Below are 12,775 nucleotides of genomic sequence, written 5' to 3'. Positions count from 1 at the left end.
ATTTTTCACTGTTACTTGACATGTGTGGGATTCAGTCTGAGTCATTGTTGCTGCTGACTAAGCAGAATTTACCGCAAAATTAAATATACAAAAATATTCAGCCTATCTGAGTCTATCTGAGAAATGAAATGAAAATACTATCTGAACTGCAGTCTGAACCATAAAGTAAAGGAAGATTGTTCATAATGACTTCTAGGGTATCGGGCTCGTGGGAGAGCATTAGTCATCCATGCACTGAACCGGTTTGGTGCAGGTCACCAGTCTCAGCTAATCGCCTACGCCTACAGAATTGTCACTTGGGGATCGCACTATTCAGATGTTGACCGTCAGGCCACCTGGTCTGTGCACCCACTATCACCCGGTCTCAGCTAATCACCTACACCTACAGAATCATCACTTGGGGATCGCACTATTCAGATGTTGACCGTCAGGCCACCTGGTCTGTGCGTCCCCCTTGCCTCTCACTTCATCAGCCTTGCAGTTCCCACTGACACCTCATTTGAGATATAAAATTTTAAGACACCACTGCTGTCGCCATTGCCATCCCATCAGTTCAAAGACACCACTGCTACTGCCCTTGCCATCCTGTCAGTCTGGCACTTTCTCAAGCGTGCAGACTATCAACAATGCTTAGAGGGACCGAGACTTTGAGCTAGAGGGCCGCACAATCACATTATTGGTAGTACTTGACAACTGTGTACACAACAATATATATATTTTCACGACACAACCTCCATATTAATGAGTGATGCCATACACAAAAGCTATGACTTGACACTAGGTAAGTATAAGTGAACCTCCCTCACTCCAACATTGGCGTGGGGCCAAATATTCGATCTAAGTCAGCCAATGCTTTATCACAGTCAAAGGGAATGAAGTCATCACCAGGAACAGGTGGCTCTGTATCACGAGCAGCTGGATCAGGTAACTCTTCATCACTGGCCTCGCTGTCCTCAATAGTCTCGGCACTCTTGTAATGTTTGCGATGAGTTGTTGCAGGTATTGCTGCACTGCGGCGCTTCGTCCCTTTGTCAGATCGAGTGCGGCGGCGGCGATCAATTATCGCACCACTCTTGAGCTTCTCTTCATGCTCCAGACAGAGTTTCTCGAATTCTTCGTCGCTCAAGGACTTCCAGTAAGTCGCACCATCATCTCACCTATTGCAAAGCATCTGGAGGTCCAGAAGCACACTCGATACTTGACTAAGATTTGTAAATGGAATTTGATCCGGCCATCCTTCCACAACAACCTGATACCACTGAACAACGTTGCGGAAGTAATGCGCCCATTGCATTTTTGCGCCAGTGTCACCGGTACACTCCTCTATTAATGGAATAAGTAAATTAAATGTTGTAAATGCAAAAAAAAAACTTACAAAGCTTTCGGTTGATGATGTCACGGATTTCTGCGCGTTTATCGGAGACACGCTTCTGGTGGTTTTTCGCAGAACCTGAATATAATTAGAACGATGTAGCAATAAGAACAAAGACACTAACCTTTCATCCCCTGGACGGCGAAGCCTTCCATTTTGCTGACTAAATCTTGATTATCGATACCCATTACGGTGTCCATGAAGTTGTCAACACCTTGAGTGGCAAACGCGACACCTCGGAGGGGAACATCTATAGAACCACGTGTAGTGTATAGAATAGATTCCGCGCCTGTACGACAATGGAGGCTCTTGAGCTAGAAGATGTGAGGAAATGTCAGAGACAAATTCAACAAAGAACATACCTCGTTTTCCACTGCCTTCAAGGTTTGCGTGATATTGTTGATTTTCGACTTGGCTGTAACACGAACACCAGTCTTCTTCATCTCTTTCCATTCAGTGAACTCGGCGAGAAGTTCAACTTGTTCTTCATTTGAGAGTGCGAGGTATTCAGACTTGTGTTCTCGGACAAGTGTTTGGAGCACCGCTTTACCGTGGCTATCTAAAAAAAACAATGCTTGAGCACGACAGAACACGACAACACAATTATAATAAAAACTTACTGTTCTCTTTATCTTGGTTTTTCTTCCAGCAGAACGCATTCCATAAATTAGCCTTAGAGCGCTTTGAACGGAGAAGGCCACAACCTATGTATAAATCATTTTGAACTTGGCAGATACTTTTATGGTGTGAAGACGCAGTCAATTTGGTAGCATCGTCGAGCTGCTTCCATGTGTCATCTAAAGCATCCTTGAACCAAAGAGATTTGGTGCGTCACTCGAGCCTGAGAGCAGCATGGGCTTCTTACTGAGCACAATGTTCGAACGTCGACGGGCAGGTGGCTGGATGAGTCTGGCATTTGAACTGCGCTTGTTGGCAAAGAACGACTGGGCAACCATTAGCTACAAGGAAGCAGCGGAGACTAGTCAACAATCTGCAATCATTTGTCCAGCTATTTAACACACTGAGAAGAAAATTTTCACTCCGTCAACATTGTGGTTAGGCTCAGGTATCACATCATTCTGTACTAAACAAGGCAGAAACATCTGAGATCTACAGTAATAATAAACCGAAAAGGTAAAGCGCACATATGAAAACTAAGATGCCGAGGATCTTGAGGATGGTGGTAAGCACTGATGACCGATTCTACGGATTGAAATTAAAATTAAAATGCGAAGAATGGAGAATGACCAACCTTCAATTTGGCGGCCTCAGGGTTGACGTCCCTTATACCTACCTGTAGGTCCATGAGGAGGGCATTAGACAAGATGGAAGCTTGTTCGTAAGTCAAGTCCCATGTCGGGGACCTAAACACTGCCTCCCACTGGCTGCTGTGAACTGCTGCTACTAATGTTCGGAGCTTCGGCAAATTCTCATCACCCAACTTCAACCGATCGAGTGCAGCATCTGTATATGGCCCAATACTAATAAGCGGCGACCCAACCATTGACAGATTGCAAGTGAATTGTCCCTGAGATGGCGCCACAACAAGTGGGACAGCCTTGGTGAATACATCAGCCGGTCGGCATTGACGCATCTCCGAGCATGGCGTCGATGGTGTAGTTCGGTTCGCAGATCTGGCAGCCAATTCCACACCACAATGAATAGTGGCAGAGTCCAAATGAAGGAGAGGGGACTGTAGATTGGTGGAAAAGGTGTCTGGGGCTTGTGCAGAGCATTGGATTTGAGCTCCTGTGGCAACCATAGGCGGAGGGATGTAGCGTGGTCCGGTAGTGCTGATATGAGTTGCAGGGACTTCACCTTGTGTTAGCAATGCGAAGAATACAATAAAAAGTAATTTACTTACAGCGCCTGCTGGGTTTCACCTTTTCAATGGCACAGCGGGTAGCAGAATGCTGCAAATGAGGTACTGCGAACTCTTGTGTGAATGCCTGTACTAAGACAGCAAGATCTCCACCAATTCGCTGCTGCATTTCCTGCAACTCGCGCGGCGTGATATAGACATCAATAGGAATTTGTTTGGGGGAGAGATTCGGCGGAGGTTCACTGCCAGCGCATCGAATGAGAAGGGATATCCCACCATCAAGACGGTCTTGCGTGGTGAGCTGAAAAATGTTGTGAGCTTTAAGAAAAAAAATCAAGGAAATGACTGACTGCGTCAAATACATCCTGGGTGGCTGCATCGAGTAGCTTGTTAGGTGTAATGGACCGCTCTTTTGCCTCGTTCGAATTGCTTGACCAATTGAAGCTGATGTATGATGGGTGAAGGCCCCCCACTGTCCTAGTCTGACAATGGGAGCTGTCAATATGAGCATCATGCCTGAGTAAAGCCCGTGTGGCTGCTTGACGCTCATTGTTGCTGAAACCCGGGGCAAAGGTAGAATTATGATACAGCACAGCAAGACCTGTCATGTTAAATTGGTCGAGCCGTTTGCTATCCAGAGATGGTAAAGATGCCATGGAGTGCAATGGCAAAGATTGCAATGGCTTCAAGGGTGGTGGAGATGGTGGATGCATGCTAGGTGCAGTGGAGTCGTGTTTGCGAGCTTAACAAGTGTGTGGTAAGTAGTAATTTTGATGGGCATACTATTATGTACACATAGATTACTGTACTCAGATTCTCGAATACAATCATGCCCAGCGCTCTATAGATAATCTACACTGCCTGTATCAATAATGTAGCATTTTGAAGGCGCTCGAGGGTTCTTCATATCTTCGCATGCCTTCAAAACCACACAACCACACCGATCCCAAATTATTTACGAACCCTTGGGGGTAAACAATTTTGGATCAGTGTGGTTTTGAAGGCATTCGAGGGTTCTTCATATCCTCGTGCACCTTCAAAACCACACAACCACACTGACCCAAATTATTTATGAACCCTTGGGGGTAAACAATTTTGGATCAGTGTGGTTTTGAAGGCACTCGAAGATACGAAGAACCCTTGAGCACCTTCAAAACCACACTGATCCAAAATTATTTACGAACGGTATATGGTGCTATAGATTACCGCTGTACTGTACATTACATCTCATCTGTAGCGCCATAGGGTTACAACTCAGTAGATATTCTATATAGGACTGAGATGTAGTGTACAGTAGTATACTACAGCGCCATAATGTAGCATACAACTATAGAGCGCTGGGCATTGCATTCGACACTGTACATTACAATATCTATTGAGTATCACACATCCATTGCAAGCATTTAGGGCAAATTTATGAATTGCAAAGAGATATAGAACTAAAGGTACAAGCTGTGGTATGTACGTGGTGCCTAAGTTAGTCGATGATCGACTGTAAAAAATCAGCCATGTCCTCCGTTAATGTGTCTTGCTCTTCGCAATCAATGGCTTCTATGTCAGTATCCTCAGTATCAATGGTTGGCGAGATATCTGCAAGATCATTCGGTTGACCTATGAAAACATTAGCATAACATCCGAGTTTGCTATTCAAACATACCATGGTCAGCAGCGCAGTCAGTGCGGACACCAACACCCCTGACTCCAGAAAAGCCTGTGAGACTCTCGATGTGATTCAAGCGGTAGCAATGCATTGCATTGATAGCCGCACGTGAACGATGTTGGCATTGCAGCTCGCAGCCTAGGTGCGGATCCGAAACCTGAAGTTTCTGTATGACGGTAAGCATATGACGTTCTTCATCGTGAATGGCGGTGTGCAAGCGGTGGACTTCAACATTGAGTCTAGTGATTTCTTTGTGCGCTCGACAAAGTTTGAAGAATTTAGTGGTTGCTTCTCGATGTCCTGGCTTTGACCAAGCACTGCTTCAAATATCATTGCGAGAATATCGCAGAAGATCAAATTCGGCTACAAAACCATAATCAGCGATGTCCTTCCAAGAGATCTTGGAACAGGGTGGATTTAGGGCTGCGGCCTGTGTGTTGTAGCGATTAATAGCATTACGGATGGCATCCGAATGATGTTGTAGAGCCTTGCCTAGCTGCTGGCATAGCTTGTACCCTAGAAAAAAACAGTCGTTAGTGTTGGTATTTTGGCATAAATGAACTTACCTGTGCCCGATAGCGAGAGTTTGGAGAGTTCAAATAACCTCATCACCACGAGACGCTTGAGCTCATCTAAGGCAGTGCGGTACTTACCCAGGGACGCCTCCTCCTTAAAATGTCTGTACTCTGGCCCACCAATCTCCCACCGCTGATCCACAGCCAATTGTGTCTCGATATGCACGACAAGCCCTTCAGCATGCTGTAACTTCGCATAGGAAGAGTCAACACAAATCCAGGCTTGGGCGAGGGCATTGTTGATCTCCTGTAAACTACTGGTGGGAATGCTAGTCAGGGTGGTATTGCCAACTTCCTGAGCCACGTCCCAATCAGCTCTAAATTAGTTAAATATCAGGTCCATAATAACGGCATGGAGACTTTACTTACTGTCACTGAGTGAGCTCGTCAAGAACTTCAACATAGTGTATGCAGAGTTGGTCTTGGACAGGTGGCAGCTTCAATCCATCAAGATAATCACGCTCATCTTTGAGAAATTGAACAAGATCGTCATCAGTAAGACTCAGCTCGGCTTTGATGACAGCTAGTTAAGCAGTAAGCGTCTGAATAGAGTTTAGCGCCTCACGGTAGTGATTCCAAATGAAATTGCCTGACAGAATCAGTGATAAAGTAGTAAAACTTAAGTAATAATATTTACTCACTAAGGGTCGCGTACTTGTCGGTGTCCCAGAATGAGAAATGTTCCTCGATAGTCTGACGCCAGTGGAATGGACTTGCGTGTCTCATACTATGAGCAAGCTCGTTTGATGACGAGAAGATATGTTCGCACCCTTCGCCCTCGGTGTGTCCAGTTCTGGGAATGTACATGGGATGCCAGTCTAGCTGGCACTTACGGTTATGGGCGTGTCCGTGGAATGCGCCCACCATGAGACGAAAGTCTAACTCGCGCACTCGCATACCCAAAGAACTGTTGGTCAGTGTCTTTGAAAATGAATATCATAAGCGCAGCTGCCGTTTTTCCCGTATACGGCGAGGAGCTTGTCAATTATGGCTAGCGGGTATTTCGCTCTGTTGTAAATCAGCGCTTGTCAAGATGAGCTAAGAAAGAACTTAACAATTCTCCACTCCATATCATGTCGCAAGCTAGAACGACAAATCTATGACGGCACGCTGCAATAAATATCCCGGATTCGTCAAACCCTGAAAACATTTTTTTTCGAGTCTCTGGACCAGCATTGCGCCATCGGTTGACACAACTGAATGCTGGGGTAATGCCTTCAGCTGCGATCGTTTCGTCCTCCCAGTTATCGTCATTTGTGTCCCTCTGCATCATGTAGTTAGACTATTGTTGCATGAAGAGAGGCTCGTCTTACCTCACGTGTTTTGACTTCATCCTTGAACCTGTCTACGTCGCAGGTATCAATCCAATAATCAGAACGTGCCTTGCGAGAATCAATGCGTGGGTTTGAGCCGTAAATTGTAGAGTTCCAGCGCTTCAAACTATTGTTGCCGTCGATTGATACCAGCCAATCAAATTCAAGCACTGGCTCATCCTCTAATTTATAGAAGCAAGCTGGGCATGAATTGAGCATGCGCCAATTCAGTGTGTCATGATTGAGTGCTGCACGATGACGCTGTTTCACGTGGTGAAGGATTTCTAAATAAATGTCATAAGCGGCTGAAAATTGTGCGTTAAGGTACGGTCGATAGGGTGTCTGTGCAGCATTTTTAGATCAGTCAAATGATGTAATATACACATACATCATGCAGGAAACAAAGACTTTTCACTTGGGCTTGAATGCCGAATCGGGGACATGACTGATGGATTTGACAGTATGCGGCAAGAGTGCACAGCAATATGGCAGCTGTGGGATAAAGCCGTGCACACCCGATGTACCCATGGTAGATTAAGGTCTCATTTGGGTATCTGTGGGAGGGCTGCGATCGCAGTGAAGAGTGGCTTCGCTCTAGAAATGAATTAGTGCACAGAGAATTGGAACTTTGTTAAACATACTGAAAAGGTCAATTAGTTCTATGTTAGTTAGCGAAACACTAGAAGAATCGTCTAGAAGTGGCTCTGCAGACATGTCATCAAAGGTTGGTAAGCCGTCTCCAGAATCACGGAAACGATAGTCCAGGTAAGCGTCCACCAGCAGGTCTATTTGAAGTTGCCAGTGATTCGTTTGGCTTTCTGTGCGGTCCTCTTGAGTGCAGTGATTGATATAGCGACTGGTGGATGGTATAAGCAACAATTGAGACAGACAAGAAAAAAAATACACACTAGCCACCAAGGTCCGCTATTTGACCAGCGAGTCCCTCAAATGCCTCATACTCCCCACCAGCATGACTCAGTTCCATCCCCTCCTCTCCTGGAGGCACGGTGTATGGTATTGATTCAACGTCCATTCCATAATCACTCATCATGTTCTCCACCAACTGGCGGTCCTCGCTTGACATCTCTGTGAGAGATCGCATTAGTTATATGTAAACAATAAGAATGTGAAGATATACCTTGGACTTGAGCCTGATGGCCTGCATCTGCTGCCTCCTTGCATTGAAGCTGACGGCTAGCTTTCAAGATATGAGTCTGGCAATGTCGCCCTCGAAAGTTGTGTGAGATGATAGACTTTGAGAGGCCCTTAAGCTTAGAATGACCCCCTGCACGAGACATAAGGAGCCGGTGGGACGATTCTGTAGGTGTAGGCAATTAGCTGAGACTGGGTGATAGTGGGCGCATGGACCAGGTAGACAAACGGTTGAATAGTGCGATCCCCAAGTGACAATTCTGTAGGCATAGGCAAGTAGACCACACCAGGCGTTGGTGGATCTGAATGGTGCGATCCGCAAGTGGTGATTCTGTAGGCGTAGGTGATTAGCTGAGACCAGGTTTGATAGTGGGGCGCATGGACCACTTGGGCAGGTGTTGTAGAGGGCAGTGGTGGGCAAGGATGATGAGGTGGGAAGCAGGTTGGTGCAGGCAGCGTTCTGGGGACACAGAGACCACTTGGTGCTGGGCGCAAGCATTGTAGAACAAGGTGGGAGGCAGCCTGCAGGATGCTGCAAGCTGGGGGCGCACAGACCACTGAGGCACTGGGATTTTGGGTGAGCAAGATGGGACAGATGTTGTAGAGGGTAGTGGTGGCCTGGGTGATGGCTGCTGAGCTGTAGAAGCGGCAGCAGCGGCGTGCAGTGTGCAGCAGTGCAGGGGGTAGGAGGACAGAGGCATGAGAACCCGCCAGATAAACCGCTGTAGAGACTTGTGCCTCTCAATGCGGAATATACGGCCCTATTATCCACATAATTCCCTACACGTTCCAGCTCTTATCCGAAGGATCAGTCATACGCGCTCTCACGTGCGCGCCCTACGTATGCGCCTCGTTCGCACACCTTACACGCACTTGCGCCTTTCACGCGCGCTCGTGCGCCTCCCCTTAGGCCTTCACTGTAGGGATTCATTTCTGGCTGGGCTTGCAGAGACTGTTTTTACCTTAGTGTTATGTTTGCACTTTTGTAGCTTACATAATCAAGTTACCTTTTCACCAGTTCTACTATGAGTCTGAGTATTCAGCAAGTTTCTATCATATTTCCTCTTCTCTGAGCCTTGAGCCTGGTCCAGAAACCCTTTAGGGTCGCATAGCAGCTAGGTTCTGCAAGACCCAACATTGTTCAGACTCACCATCTGAATTGTTGTACCTTCATCGCATCCTTGTCTGTCCGTCCGTCCTATGTCCTCACTGATTTACTGGTGCATTATTCTTATCCCTTTCACTGAATTGACGTACCTTCGGTCTGATCTCCGCGCTTACATACAGAAAGTCTATCATAGGCTTTAGAATATATTTAGAGTTGATATGGTTACTCGGTTCGGTACCACGCTCGGAAGCACGCCGCATAGCATAATCTCCCTTCTTAAATAGAGGGAAAGTTCCTTTTAACTGACTTCCTTCCCTTCTCCCTTATCTGAGTATACTGCAAATTGTATAAGTGCACCTTAGTACTTGAAATCCGATTATACTTCACTATTCTACCATCGCTCGCGCATCTGCTATACTTGAACACTCTCCCCCATCGCTCAAAAGCACGCTTCCGCATACGCGCGCGCCCCTCGCATCTTTCGCTCGCGCGCACCCTTCGCGCGCCTTTGCATCGCTTACTCGCGCCTACGCGCGCGTGATCTTCTCGCGCCTGTTACCACCCGTCTAGTTGACGAAGACTCCCTCCATTACATTAGAGAGGAACTTCTCTCAGTAGCTGTCCTTTGGGTCAAGTCATATTCTCATATCCTGGTCTTACTGTAGAACCCCCGTTAGCTTTAGCATTTCACCTATAGTCAAGATTCCTCACCTTCACCGCTATGACCAAGACAGGCAATTTGCGGAAACTGCCAGTATCAGGCGTAGGGCGGGATAAGGCGGGATACGTGCCAGCCTAGCTATAGGCTACAGTACAAAGGTATCAGAATATTTAGGGTGTTATTTAACGCTGGTGTTGGGATATTACTAGTTTCGAGCCTAAATATAGTTGACGAGGCACGCTATTGCTAAGCCTAATAAGGCTTCCCAATTGGGCTATCCAGGTGGTACTAGTACTCACTTAAATTTACTCAAACACTTGTGACTCACATGTTTTTAAGGATCTGTGAGCAGAATCTGAGCCTGCACAGTGGGACTTGTACTACTAGAAAATTCACCAAGCGGACTCATTGCGACGTGTACTCGCGTTATTCAAGTTGTTTATAGTATACTAGTAGTACAGGTGTCTACTACTAATACATATGTGCCATAGTACTACTAGTACTAGTATCATATTGCCAATGTTATCTTGCCAGTGCGTCGTGTTCAACGTTCTGGTGTGTTCAAATTGAAGCTGTGCTACCAGAACCAGGCTCTAAGGCAATGAGGAACTTGAAGAAGAAAATAGCACAAGTCAGATCTTGAATAAACCAGCTCACTGTATTATGCTGTGTGGCACTATGCCCGGCAACCTTATACTACGCATCTGCATCATTATATTACTAAGCCACGACCTAGGGCTACCTAGTGCTATGGGTGCCTGTGTGGCTGTAAGGCACTGTAACATGCTGTAAGCACCTGTAAGAACATACGGCACTGTGCTAAATTTAGGGTTTTGCTGATGTAGGAACCATGAAATTCAGTGGTTTGAGCGTTGAAACAATATATCTCAATGCAGGTAACACTGAATCTACCAGCAAGAGTATTCATTGTTTCAGTTAATACCATAGATTTCATTGACAGTGTTACCACTCAGTGGTGTTAACAATGATATGTGTGACTATGAAATATAATAGATAAAACAATAAAATGTGATGGTTAGGCCAATGAATTTCAATGGTTTGGCCCATGGATTTTAGCGGGCATGGCCTATGAAATGACATAGACAAAACAACAAAACATGATGGATTAGCCAATGAATTTTGATGGTGTGAGCTATGAATTTCATTGGCTCATCAAAGTAACTACAAAAACATATAGAAAAATACAAACGGGTAGGGAAGCATAGTTCAATCAGTCATAGTCACTAGTGCTCGCATCATCAGCATCATTCACCCTAGCATCAGCCCCAAGTTCCAACTCTGCAAATGTGATCTGGATGTGGTCACTAGAACAATCAATGATGCCCCAATGCCTTCGTGTGCCTACACGCCCAACAGCAGCTTTGATGTTTCGAAGGTCCGTTATAATTGGGACCAATGATCGCTTGTACTCAACACACTGAGAAGATGCATCCAGTCCATTTGTCGCACATGGAATAATGAGAGCAAGCAACAGTGTTGAGTTACACAGGTCACCATAACGAATGTTGTTGTCAAGGTGACACTCGAGGATGTAATTTAGTTGACCATAGCAGACAACATCAACATGCTGACCCGATTCTGAGATGTAGGGCAGCTCATACTGTGCAAAAAATATCTGGTCAAAAGGTTACCTTTCCTGTGCTCACCAGAACTCACCCGCACAAATGTGTTGTCTCTAAACGAGGATTTGCTTAGTTTTTGGACTGTGGACAATGTCCAGATTGAGTCCCCACATTGAGCAATGCGGAGCTTGCCCCAGCAAGGCATTGTGCATGGGAGTGCAACAATCAGATGATCCTTCTGCCCACCAATGACTGAATAAATGTAAGTAGCAATCCTGTCTCGTGTGTTGCTACTGGGCACATAGTTGTGTTGGTATGGACTACGAAGGATTTGATTTGGATCTAGTTGCAACACATTATCAGACATGTACCAAGGCAGTTAAGATCACCAGTCTTATGTGGCCGAAATCCTTTCAACTCGTTATCCAGGTCAAATTTGATGCTTACAGTGCTCAGGTAGGCAGTGTGAAGGATTCTCTGGTTCAAAGCACTCCAGGGAAAACAACGAGACTGTAATCCCATTTGCAACAAGCCGCAATATCATTCCATGTAGAACGTCCATGATGTCCAAACTGGACCACAGAAACGAATGTCCTGCGCAATGTGAAGGAGGCCATAGATAGGCAGGGTGCATGCAGATAAACAGCTCTCGTCAAATTGATAATACACTCTGCCATAGGAAAGGTTAAAAATATGAAGCACTAGCGTGATGTTAGCTCACCATTCGTATTCTTCCACCCATTCAATCAATCCTTGCTCAATATCATCGATTTCCATGTATGTCAGCTCGAATTTAATCATCACCTTCATAAGGTCCACTAATTTGCACATGTGGACATAGTACTTCTCATTTGAAAAGCATCCATGCAAGACAAATGGTGCAATGTGCATAAACCAGAAGCCCCAGGACTCTGCGGTGAAGTTGGAACGATCTTTAGCAATGTTTCCAATAACATGAACAAAGGATGAGGGTATGTCCTTGATAGCATGTGTTATTTCTTCGCCAATTTCTTCCCAGGTTGCACGCGGGATGACATAGTCTTCGACACCACTGTCGAGGTTCTTGAATGAATCAGACCAGTGGCTAACAAGGGTAGGGATAACATTCTCGAGGAATAGGTGCATCCAGTCCCATGGCGATGACCTTGCATAGTCAAGTGATCCAACTCACTGGAGAGACGGCAAGCCTTTGATCCCACTTTCCTTTGAAAGGCGCTGCTTCTGACTCTTTGTGGGTGCATTAGCAATAGAGTTTGCAATTTGAAGGAATTTATGATGTGTATGCATGGGGAGATTCCAGGGATCGAGTGATTGACGAGACTGGTGTGGTACATCTGGTGTATGGAGAGGAGTATAGTAGACTTTTCCTCTCCTGGTGATGTCACGAACACCTTGGATCTCACATGAGTGACAGGGGAAGTGAGAGTTGTGACCCTTCAGGTTAAGTAGCTTCTCGATAGCAACAATATCATTGTCTTCAAAGATTATGTAGGCACGGAGGTTGAAGGAATTTTTTGTGTGGGCATTGA

At 45.7% G+C, this 12,775-nt stretch overlaps 6 protein-coding genes across 6 annotated transcripts; all 6 read right to left on the bottom strand.

The window, feature by feature from the left end:
* Nucleotides 1-802: 802 nt before the first annotated feature.
* F5147DRAFT_780451 (uncharacterized protein) lies at nucleotides 803-3,907 on the bottom strand (the record flags this gene model as incomplete). The annotated part of the gene is made up of 11 exons (XM_041442456.1): nucleotides 803-1,152; nucleotides 1,376-1,450; nucleotides 1,497-1,686; nucleotides 1,735-1,931; nucleotides 1,993-2,169; nucleotides 2,238-2,331; nucleotides 2,395-2,456; nucleotides 2,518-2,575; nucleotides 2,625-3,184; nucleotides 3,237-3,495; nucleotides 3,545-3,907. 11 exons carry the CDS (start codon nucleotides 3,905-3,907, stop codon nucleotides 803-805), a joined length of 2,385 nt encoding a protein of 794 aa, XP_041286064.1.
* Nucleotides 3,908-4,870: 963 nt separating this feature from the next.
* On the bottom strand, nucleotides 4,871-5,167 carry F5147DRAFT_549542 (uncharacterized protein; the record flags this gene model as incomplete). Its single annotated transcript, XM_041430386.1, has 1 exon — nucleotides 4,871-5,167. A coding segment is annotated over one exon (297 nt), but the record flags the coding sequence as incomplete, so codon positions are not given.
* A 9-nt stretch (nucleotides 5,168-5,176) lies between these two features.
* Nucleotides 5,177-6,155, bottom strand: F5147DRAFT_748280 (uncharacterized protein; the record flags this gene model as incomplete). Its single annotated transcript, XM_041440053.1, has 4 exons — nucleotides 5,177-5,370; nucleotides 5,421-5,746; nucleotides 5,805-5,952; nucleotides 6,071-6,155. The coding sequence occupies 4 exons, from the start codon at nucleotides 6,153-6,155 to the stop codon at nucleotides 5,177-5,179; spliced, it is 753 nt and encodes a 250-aa protein (XP_041286062.1).
* Nucleotides 6,156-6,343: 188 nt separating this feature from the next.
* On the bottom strand, nucleotides 6,344-7,456 carry F5147DRAFT_748278 (uncharacterized protein; the record flags this gene model as incomplete). The annotated part of the gene is made up of 5 exons (XM_041440052.1): nucleotides 6,344-6,437; nucleotides 6,485-6,693; nucleotides 6,743-7,084; nucleotides 7,131-7,336; nucleotides 7,384-7,456. The coding sequence occupies 5 exons, from the start codon at nucleotides 7,454-7,456 to the stop codon at nucleotides 6,344-6,346; spliced, it is 924 nt and encodes a 307-aa protein (XP_041286061.1).
* Nucleotides 7,457-8,241: 785 nt separating this feature from the next.
* F5147DRAFT_780449 (uncharacterized protein) lies at nucleotides 8,242-8,595 on the bottom strand (the record flags this gene model as incomplete). The annotated part of the gene is made up of 1 exon (XM_041442455.1): nucleotides 8,242-8,595. One exon carries the CDS (start codon nucleotides 8,593-8,595, stop codon nucleotides 8,242-8,244), a length of 354 nt encoding a protein of 117 aa, XP_041286060.1.
* A 2,299-nt stretch (nucleotides 8,596-10,894) lies between these two features.
* F5147DRAFT_780448 (uncharacterized protein) lies at nucleotides 10,895-11,451 on the bottom strand (the record flags this gene model as incomplete). The annotated part of the gene is made up of 2 exons (XM_041442454.1): nucleotides 10,895-11,284; nucleotides 11,341-11,451. 2 exons carry the CDS (start codon nucleotides 11,449-11,451, stop codon nucleotides 10,895-10,897), a joined length of 501 nt encoding a protein of 166 aa, XP_041286059.1.
* Nucleotides 11,452-12,775: the final 1,324 nt, after the last annotated feature.

The sequence above is a fragment of the Suillus discolor genome (assembly GCF_016758755.1).
Source record: "Suillus discolor strain FC423 chromosome Unknown F5147scaffold_107, whole genome shotgun sequence".
Taxonomy (NCBI): domain Eukaryota; kingdom Fungi; phylum Basidiomycota; class Agaricomycetes; order Boletales; family Suillaceae; genus Suillus; species Suillus discolor.
Note: the sequence above shows the minus strand (reverse complement) of the source record. Positions and strands in the feature narration are given on the sequence as shown.